Source organism: Sturnira hondurensis, unplaced genomic scaffold (genome assembly GCF_014824575.4).
Source record: "Sturnira hondurensis isolate 20B ecotype Veracruz unplaced genomic scaffold, ASM1482457v3 Scaffold0014854, whole genome shotgun sequence".
Lineage (NCBI taxonomy): Eukaryota > Metazoa > Chordata > Mammalia > Chiroptera > Phyllostomidae > Sturnira > Sturnira hondurensis.
The window spans coordinates 11,192,137-11,201,320 of record NW_028087485.1 but is presented as its reverse complement, the minus strand read 5'-3'; the positions used below and the strand labels follow the sequence as shown (position 1 = coordinate 11,201,320).

The window sequence follows — 9,184 nt, the reverse complement described above, 5'->3', positions numbered from 1 at the left end:
TGGCAGCTGCTCTTTTCTTTCATTTTCTGGAGCCTGACACTCAGAAAGAAGGAGCCTCAGCATCTCCTGTCCATCTCGCGCACAGACCTAGGCACGCAGAAAGGCACAGTTCTCAGACTCATTGAATCCACCATCGCAGCTCTGGTAGGGTTGTCATTTCTGGCCCAGAGGTGGCCTGAGGAAGTGTTAGCAGTAACTCCTGTTAAAAGCTGGGGAATGCATGTCTCCCAGGACCAGCTAAGGGCCTCTTCTTGCTCCTTCCCCTACTTCTGTCCTCCAGAGGAAACCCTGCAGTGACAATGATGGGGACAGGGCCTGACAAGGGTCCTTGAGCTAAAGGGAGGCTACTGTCAGAGCTGGGGCCTGATTTGCTGCGTCTCCCAGCTCCGCAGCCAGCTGGGACTGGGCAGGGGGCAGGAAGCTGACCCCAGAAGGAATCACCCTCCAAGACACATTTTTAATACGCAAATTAAATAAATATTTTAGTCATTTAATAGCAACTAATACACAACCTCCCTCCACTGACACCCACCCTTAAAACACCTGACCTAAGACCCTACCCTCTTCTCCCTGGCCCCCCGCCTGGGGGTGCAGTGGAGTCCTAGCTGCCTGGCCAGCTTGCTCTGAAGGTCCTGGGGGCTCAGAAACACCCTGCTGGACTAGAAAAAGCCTCCCACACCCAGGCCGGCCCCCCCCCCCCCCCCCCCCCCCCCCCCCCCCCCCCCCCCCCCCCCCCCCCCCCCCCCCCGCCCTGCCACCCGCCCAAGTCTCAGTCTTGGCCACTAACCGGCCTTCCTGAGAGTTAAGAAGACACCACAGCCAAATGGAATACAAAAATAGAGCCTCTCTTTTGTTAAAAAAAAAAACCCAACAGCAAACAATTATCAACAACTAGAACCCGGGGCTTCCCCGGCTCCTCCCCAGCCTTCAGTAGAGCAGACCTCTCCTGCTTGAGTTTCTGTTTGTGCTCCCCTGAGACGGAAATCTCTGCGTTGGGAGCCGTGGGAGGGGCCGGGCGGGCGCCTATCGGGGCTCCGGGGCCCAAGTCCTCTGGCTGCCGCGCAAGCTGCGCGTGAAGGGCGGGTAGTTGAGGAACTCGAACCGCAAGCTCTGCTCGGTGGTGTGGTGGCCACGGGGCAGCCGCTTCATGAAGTGGACCTCACGCTGGTGCTGCCGCGTCTTGGAGCCCTTGCGGGGCCGGCCTTTGCGGGTGAAGGCCATGTACCAGCCCTCGTACTTGGCGTTCTGCAGGGCCGTGTAGTTGTTCTCCAGCACGATCTCCGTGAAGACACAATCCTTGCCTTTGCCGTTGCTCTGCAGGTAGGGGGGCCAGACACAGCGTTACTAGGCTCTCTCCGGAGCCACCCCCCCTTCAGAGGCAGAGGGCAGGCGGCCCCAGACAGCAGGTGGGCACCCCAGCAGATGGCAGGGTGGGCAGGAGCTGCAGCCCCACCCCCTGCCTGGGCACCCGCTCTCTAATCCCTCACAACCCGCAGCCCACCCGGCAACTTCCTGTCCTCCCGGGCAGCGGTGACACATGGCTATCTACCGAAAGGGCTGGGCCCCAACACAGAGAGGCAGCAGAGAGGGGGCCCAGACCCTGCCCGCCCTGGCCTCCTGCCCACCAGTCTGGCCTGAGCTGCTCGCACCAGTTTCCCCACCTGCCCCCCCTCAACCCCTCAGGATTCCAGCTCCAGGGCCCCTGGGCAGCCACCCTATGGGGGAGGGGAGGCCTCAGAGGAGACTCCTAGTCCCGAGCCCCAGAAGCCCAGCAAGCAGGGGAGCTCGAGGCTGGAGAGGAGCCGTGACTAATGGGGCCATTTCAGAGCTCGGCCGAGGGGCTGGGCCTGCGGCTTACTGAACATTCCAAATGCTGGTACCATGTAATTGGACATAATAGCAAAGCAATTTGGCGATTTGTTAAAAAGATATATGGAATTTACCAACCTCCCCCCCAAGCCCCTTCCCTAGCCTTCCTTCTTCCTCCTTTGCCTTTAGAGCTTTTCATCTCTCAAGCAATTTCCTTCTCCCTCACCTCTCCCCTCCCGATCGTTAGATAACCCCAAGGTGGCCCTTGGGGTTATCTGCCCACCTTGTTGATGCCCTGGAGGAGCTCAGCCAGCCCAGCCCTTGCTCCCCAGGGCCCAGCCCCACCCCACCCCACCCTTCTGGGGCTTCACCTTGGCAATCAGCTTCCCCTTCTTGTTCATGCAGATGTAGAGGCCTGTCTCGGCTCCTCGAACTCGAACCCGGCTCCCAAAAGTATCTGTCTCCACAATGAGCTTCGCTGTCCAGGACAGAGGAAGGAGGTTACTGGAAGCTCCCCCACAGCTCTGTGTCCCCACCTCACCAGGCCCACAGACTGGTCACATCCTAGCAGCAACTGCTCCAAGGCCCAGGTACCCAAGAGGCAGGCTTCAGCCCCCTAGGTAAGGTCAAGTCCCCTACCTGGGCCGCAGGCCCCTCACCTGCGTTTACAGAGGGGGATGGACAAGATCATGGTGTGCCAACTGGGTCCTGCAGAGGGCTCTTGGGGCCTTCAAATTGAAAAGACCCTCTTTTAAAACCAGACAGCAATGACGTTTAAGTCCAGGTTTCGTTACTAGTTTTCCTGCTGATCAGAAGATCTCTGAGAATGGTTCCAACTCCAATGTCATGTGCCATGCCTCACAGATCATGTCATACATCCGGGAGGAGTGGTGACCTCCAATCCTGAGGCCAAACCTAAAAGCACTGTCTCTTGTTTCTGGTACCTGGGGACTGAACTCACAGCTTTGGCCACCCCTCCTTCCCCACCAGTGTTCTGCTGAGAAGGTGATAGGGATGGGACAGTTCTCCCTAACACAGCCCCTAGCCAGCTGCTTCCCCTGAACTCAGAAACCAGCTGGGAGGGTCCTGCTTCTTGCCCTTGCTTCCTACTCGCCAAAGTCCCCAGCGTGCGGCCGTGTCCAGAAATCAACAATTCCATGGTCTTTACTCCTTCAGCCTCCATCACAGCCAGCCTCCTCACCCTGATGACCCAACCCTTTCCGTGCGTGTAGAGGGAGAAAGGCAGGCATGCTCGCCTCTCAGTCTGGGGAGGAAACATGGAACTGCGTCTGTGCCTTCTTCCTTGTCCTCCTTCCCCTCAGACGGCAAACTCGCCACAGACGCCAGCTCCTGTCCACTGTCTGTGTAACTCCTCCCTTTGAGGCTGTCCCCAAAAAGGGAGCGAGGGCTGACTTAGCCCTTTGGGATGGGACAGAAGGGGCTGGGTCTCCTCCCTCCCCACTGCAGTGGCCGGCCCCTTCCCTCCCGGAGAGAGCAGTTCTGAGACTCCCAGAGCTGCCTCCCAGCCTCCACTGACAAGGGGGTACCTTCTCTGTCTCTGGAACTACTGGAAAGATAGGCACCGAGGTCAGCAAGACAGCCCTCGATGCCCAGCCTGTGACTGCCCACCCCCTTACATAAGCACAGAGCAGGGACCCAGCGGCCAAGTCCTCAGTCTGGCTCCAAGTCAGCCAAGGGGAAGTGCAGCTGTCACCCCTCCCCACCCACCTCCTTTTGGACCCGGCCAGCCTGCTCAGCCCTCTGCCTGGTCTGCCTTCCAGGGCAAAAAGTGGCCGCTTTTAAGGGCCAGGAAGGACATTGATGGGAGAAGGGCGAGAGGATCCCACTTGGAGGATTCTAGCCAAACCAGGAAGGTAGGACTGGGGTAGGCCCGACTGCCACTTCCTGGGGCCCATAAGAGAGTAGCTAGGACCTCTCTACTGATCTTTTCCAGACTCTTCCTGGCCTGGCTGCACACCCTAAGTCTCTGCTCTTGGGCCCTCCAACTTCTACCCCTGCCTGCAGGGCGGGCAGCGACCATCCAGGAGCCTGGGCAGCCTCCTATGCGTGTAAAGAAAGAAGTGGGGCATCGGACCTCTGATGTCTGAAGATGAGTTCTTCTATGGCCACTTAGCCTCTTCTCCCCTCCCCAAAAGCCAAGGATGCTGGGCCATTTGCTCTGATGGAGTAAACCCAGAAGGAGCCAGGCAGGCATTCGTTCCCATTCCTAGGAAGCCGAGAAGGGCAGCTAGCAGCCGGTTTGGAGGGACAAAGGGAAGGTAGTCTTGCCCTGCCAGCCCAGCGGGGGAGCTCGGCCACTGGGCAGGCTGCCTCCACCCCCACCAACAAAAGCCCCCACTCTCCTTCCTGGATGTTTCTGGGGAGCTGGGGCTGCAGTGTACAGCGGCTTCCCCGACCGGGCTTTTGGAAAGCTTAACATTTTCAAACCTATTCTTCCACCCAGTGACAGATTTATCCCAGGAAAATTATGTCTCCTTCTCCAGCTTTGAAGGGAAGTCAGCTACGTCGTCGCAGAAAAAATGCAGCGAGACATACTCGATCCCCCAAACTGGCTCGAGAAGAGGAGAAAGTATTCAGGAAATGTTTAAAACGGTGAAAGTAAGAAGAGTTTTAATCGCTCTGCCAGACGCGGGGGTCTCTCCAGAGATTCATAGAGAACAATCTTGAACCTCTTTTTTAACATTTACAGACTTGCAACTCTTTTCAAACTCCACCTCTGAAAAAAGAGGCTCGTTCTTTTTCTGTTTTATATCATTCTTCATTTTTCTTCTTAGCCCTTAAAATGCCTCACCTTTTTATTACATTTTAATAGAGTCTTCCCCTCTGCTTTCATGCTTGTTTAACTTGGTCATTATTTAAAGGTTTTTAAACTCACAATAATCACTCTCTAAAAACAACACCAGCCGCCCAGAGGGCTTGCTTTTCTCTGGGCACATCAGGACTCTGGAAATTGGCCTTGTTTCAAGGCAGGAATATTGAATGTTTTAGAACTCAATCAGTCCTCGGCTTCTCCACCGGGCAGTAGCTCCCTGTAGCCACCACCCCACCGGGAGCCAAGAGACCGCTCTGACCCACCGCCTGGGTTCCTGGGCAAGTGGAGCAGGGGTGGGGGGGCCTTCCCCTTCCCAAGCCTAGTCCCCGTGTGTAAGTGACCCTCTGATCAAAGCATTTAAAGGTTCAAAGCCCCCCTCCAAGCAGGGAGAGTTTGGGGGACTTCTCTCCCTTCTCTTTCCCACTCTCCTTTTGTGGGCCCTGGCGACATATCCTCTTTCAAGAGCTTCCCTTAAACCTGGGCCCCCTCCCCCTGAACCCTCTGCCTCCACCTGCAGCTGGGGAGGGGTGTATGAAAGGGGGAGGTGTAAAGGGAAATTCCTGGATTCATTCATCTGCTGGGCAAGGAAGGGGCACCTGTGGGCCAAGTACTCCCCAAGGTCCCTTCCCAAACCCTCTCTTCTCCAGCTGACCCCCAAAACGCTCTTTTTGCCTTAACCCCTTGCCTTCTGAGCTGGGAGCCTGCAGAGCCCTGGCCCACACAGTTGCGGCTGATGGGGCCGGTCACCGCAGGCCCGCCGGGGAAGGGGGCGCGTTCCCAGAGCTACCTTTACCCTGTGGCAGTGCAGCTCGCCTTACCGAAGGGGTCCCCGTCTTCTGCCATGGCGTTGATGCGCTTGTTGGCCAGGACCTGCACGTGCTTCCCGCTGGTGCGGCTGTAGAGCTGGTAGGTCCGGATGAGGCGGCGGCTGAGCTGATCCGTCACCAGGCTCTGCTCCCTCACATGCTGTGTAAAATTAGGTGAGGACTGAACAGTTACCTTTAGGAAATTGAAAAATACACAACACGCCATTATAATGCTACTCTGCCCAGGGGCCCCAGTGGCCCCCACTGCCCTGTACCCCACCTCCACTGCCCCAGGCAGCCGGCAGGGGCTGGGGGTCCCCCCAACATGCCAGCTCAGGCCACCACCCCCCACCCAGGAAAGCCGGGCGTATCCAACCTGGCATGGACGAGCCGGGGGATGGGGAAGGATGTGGACCCACCTGTTGGGAAACACCCTGGGACTCGCGGCCAGCTCGGAACAGGGAAGCCAGCTCCCTGCCCAGCGCAGGCCCCCCGCCCGGGCCTTCCTAGAAGAGCAGGGCGCTTTTAAGTAAGGAGGCAGCGCTGCCTGACCCCTGACATTTATAAAGACAAATTTACGGAGCAAATGTTGAGAGCGCAGAGGGCCTAGGCACCTGATCTTTCCGCCAGACCCGCCACCAGCCTCCCCCGAGAGCCGCGGGGAGGGTCCCTGAGGCAGGCCTCCAGACCTCTGACAAGAACGCCCCTTCGGCCCCGACCTGCCCCCTTCCTCGGCGGCCAGGTGAGGCTGCCCGTGCAGTGCCCGAACCTGGCTGGAATGCGTGGGAGACAACGCTGGACTTTGAGACCTAGGGTTCTAGCCTCGACACGCACTGGCTGTGTGACCTAGTCCTGGGCGCTCCCTCTCTGTTCCTTAGCTCTCGACTCGGGATAGTTCGGGGTTGGGTTCCTAAGTTTCCTTCCAACCCTGCCGTGCTGGCCGCAGCGTCTGTCCTGGTGCCCCTGCCCGACTTGGCCGGCCTGCGTTCCCCGCCAGCCCCCGGCCCCCCGCCCGCGCCTCCGCGCAGAGCGCCTTACCTGGGCTTGGAGGCAGAGAACCAGCAAGTGCAACAGCCTGTGGGAGACAAAAGCGGGCGGGAGAGAGAGGGGCGCGGGGTGAGCAAGGGGTGCGGCGCGCGGCCGGCGGGGACGGGGCGGCTGTACTCACAGGCAGCTCAGCGCCGAGCGGGGGCTGCCCATGGCGCGCGGCCCGGGGAGCGCGGGGAGCCCCGGCGGGATCACGCCGGCCCGCGGGCACACGAGCCGAGACCGGCGGCGAGCGGGGGCTGCTCGAGGGCGGGAGCCCGGGGGCGATGCCGACGCGGCTCCGCAGGTCCCGTGGAAGGTCGAGCTGGCCGCGCCGAGTCGCTCTGCGCCGCTACCGGAGCCAGTGGCCGCTGGCTACTCAGGAGCCGGAGCAGGCGGAGGGTAACGGGCCGGCAGGGTGGGTGGGTAGGTGGGAAGGGGAGGGGGAGGGGTGGGGGCGGGGGGCGCCGCACCGGGCGCGAGGGGGGAGCGCGGGGCGGGCGGCCGGAGCCCGCAGCCCCGGCTAGGAGCTGGGGCCGGGACGCAGCCCGGGGCGGGGGCGGGGCGGCCGGGGCGGGGCAGCCGGCGGGTCTTGGATTGGGGGTCTGGGCCAGGGGAGGGGTCTGGGGACCCGCCGGAGGGGCGTGGGCGGCCCGGGTGGGCGCCCCCCCCTCCTGGGCCTGTCCCCTGGCGCGCTCTTGAGGTCTGGACACGCGGGAATAGGGGGCGTCTCGGGCGCCCGCTCCATGGGGTCCCGAGACCCTCCGCAGGGGTCTCCTGGACCGCGGGCGTGTCTGAGTTGGAAGGTGCCAGGGCTCCACCGTGGGGGCCGTCGGCTCAAGCCTCTGCCTATGCTGCGGGTCTCTGAGCCACCTACTGTGCGCTCCTGCTGCGCCCGCCCCTGGGAAGTGGCCGCTGACTATGCACTGAAGGGCAGTATGTGCCCGTGCGACGGGGAACCGACCCCCACCCTTCTGCTGAGTACCCTGCCTTGCCTGTCTTTCTGTCTCTCTCGGTCTTTAAGAAACCCTGAGACAGAGAAATGACTCCTTCTTACCTTCCGGCACCCATTGTCACCATCACCTCCCGCTCCTGTTCCCACCCCACCTACCAATACAAATACACACACATGCTGGCCTGAAGCTTGGGAGGAGCCACGAGCCACCTATGTGGGAGAGCCCAGAAGTCCCAGGCAAGGACCCCCAGTCCCTGCCAACCCCCGAAGCAACAGGCAGATGGGGCAAAAATAACTACTCTTAGCTGTTTTTCCTGGAGAGGAGACTTCCAACCAGGCCACCAACTTTTTTCTCTCTGAGTCCCATTATTCGTGCACTTAAGAGGCATTTACACACCTACTGTGTACTAGACAGGCACTGGCGCTTTCTGTCAACTGGGGCAGGGGGAGGGGGAGCGCCAAAGGAGGAGGTGTGGCCTAGTCTAAGCCTTTCCCAGGCCCTCACAGCTTCCCCTGGTGGGAGGAGGGGTGCTTCTGGAAACCCCGAGCCATGGTGCTTTTTTGGGAGCAGCTTGGGTGGGCAGAGGTGCCCTGGGATAGGTACTTCTGAGGAGCAGGTGGAGGCGCTGATGCTCTGCCCAGCTGCTGCCTTTGACCACACCTCCTTGCCCCACGGGGACCCCTCATGTCCTTGGGGGTTGGGCTGGAGGGGTTGGGTGGTCTTAGGAAGCCATTAGGCCAAAGGCAGTAGGCAGGCCCTTCTCCAACAGTAGAGCCAGGTTCTGCCTCCCTTCCACACCTCTGCCTTTCCACACTCCCAGCCATAACGCCAACACTGAGAAATATGGGAAAACAGAGTCAGCCAACTTATCCCAAAGATCTCATCGCTCCTCAGAGGAGTGGACTTTCTGAGCCCACCTGTCACCCCCTCCAGGAGCCAATTTACTCAGCAGGCTCTTGCCCAAGGCAGGCCTCCAGGCAAGGACCATGTCTGACCAGCTCGGAGCTGGCAGCTCATGCCACAGAGCTGGGCAGGGCTGTTCTGAAGTTAGCATTTGGGATGAGTGCACAGTGTGGAAACTGGCTGAGCATTTAGACCTCGGCGGGTGCGGGTCCCCAGGAAGATTTGCCTTCACCCCCTTGCCTTCACAGATAATGATGATAAACACCACCATTTACTGAGCACTCATTTGCTACAAGCTGGGCGTACACCCTATTCTCTCAACCCCACTGGGAGATGGGCCCATTGGGTGGGTGGAGGCAACAGGTGAGGTGGGCTCCAGTGCCCACAACCCAGACCAGCCTCTTTCCTTTATTGTGCTCTTCTGGGTTAGAGGCCTGTGGGACACCTGTTGAGTGTCTACCTCCCCAGCTGCACTGCTTCAAGCAGGCAGAATACTCACCACCTTAACCTCATGCATGTGAATCATAGGCCCTTGAAAAAGTTTATGTGCATATATTTAATGAATGAATGAGTGGAGAGATGGAGAGCAGAGGATCTGAAGGGCCTTCTCCCCACCCAGTTCTCTGAAAACTGTCTGATGAGAACAGGGAGCCGAACTCAGGCATTCAGCCAAGCTTAGTGTGTTGTGCATAGTCCTGGAGCCACAGCCAGAACCTCTCTAGGCACTGGTCCTTCCCTGGAAAGGGGGGGGGGGCGGGCGTGGTGAAAGTCAGAGCTCCTGGACCAGCCCAGGGTCCAACCTGAGTTCTGGAGGCCCCAGAGGGTTCCGAAGGCCCTAAGCTGAACTTCAA

The 9,184-nt window shown here is 59.7% G+C and overlaps 1 protein-coding gene and 1 long non-coding RNA gene across 5 annotated transcripts; one reads left to right on the top strand and one right to left on the bottom strand.

Annotated features, from left to right (window-relative positions):
* Nucleotides 1-996: 996 nt before the first annotated feature.
* On the bottom strand, nt 997-6,648 carry FGF8 (fibroblast growth factor 8). 4 transcript variants are annotated; one of them, XM_037064190.1, is made up of 6 exons: nt 6,617-6,648; nt 6,487-6,523; nt 5,868-5,954; nt 5,461-5,641; nt 2,181-2,287; nt 997-1,314 (listed from the first exon to the last, which is right to left on the bottom strand). In XM_037064190.1, the coding sequence occupies exons 1-6, from the start codon at nt 6,646-6,648 to the stop codon at nt 1,024-1,026; spliced, it is 735 nt and encodes a 244-aa protein (XP_036920085.1). In that variant the 3' UTR covers nt 997-1,023. The 4 variants fall into 4 exon arrangements, with proteins under 4 accessions (XP_036920085.1, XP_036920086.1, XP_036920087.1 ...); XM_037064191.1 differs by having other exon boundaries at nt 5,461-5,608; XM_037064192.1 differs by lacking the exon at nt 5,868-5,954.
* LOC118999543 (uncharacterized) lies at nt 1,049-4,598 on the top strand. Its single transcript, XR_005069128.1, has 3 exons — nt 1,049-1,320; nt 2,215-2,429; nt 4,314-4,598. It is a non-coding gene; the product is annotated as an uncharacterized LOC118999543 (long non-coding RNA).
* Nucleotides 6,649-9,184: the final 2,536 nt, after the last annotated feature.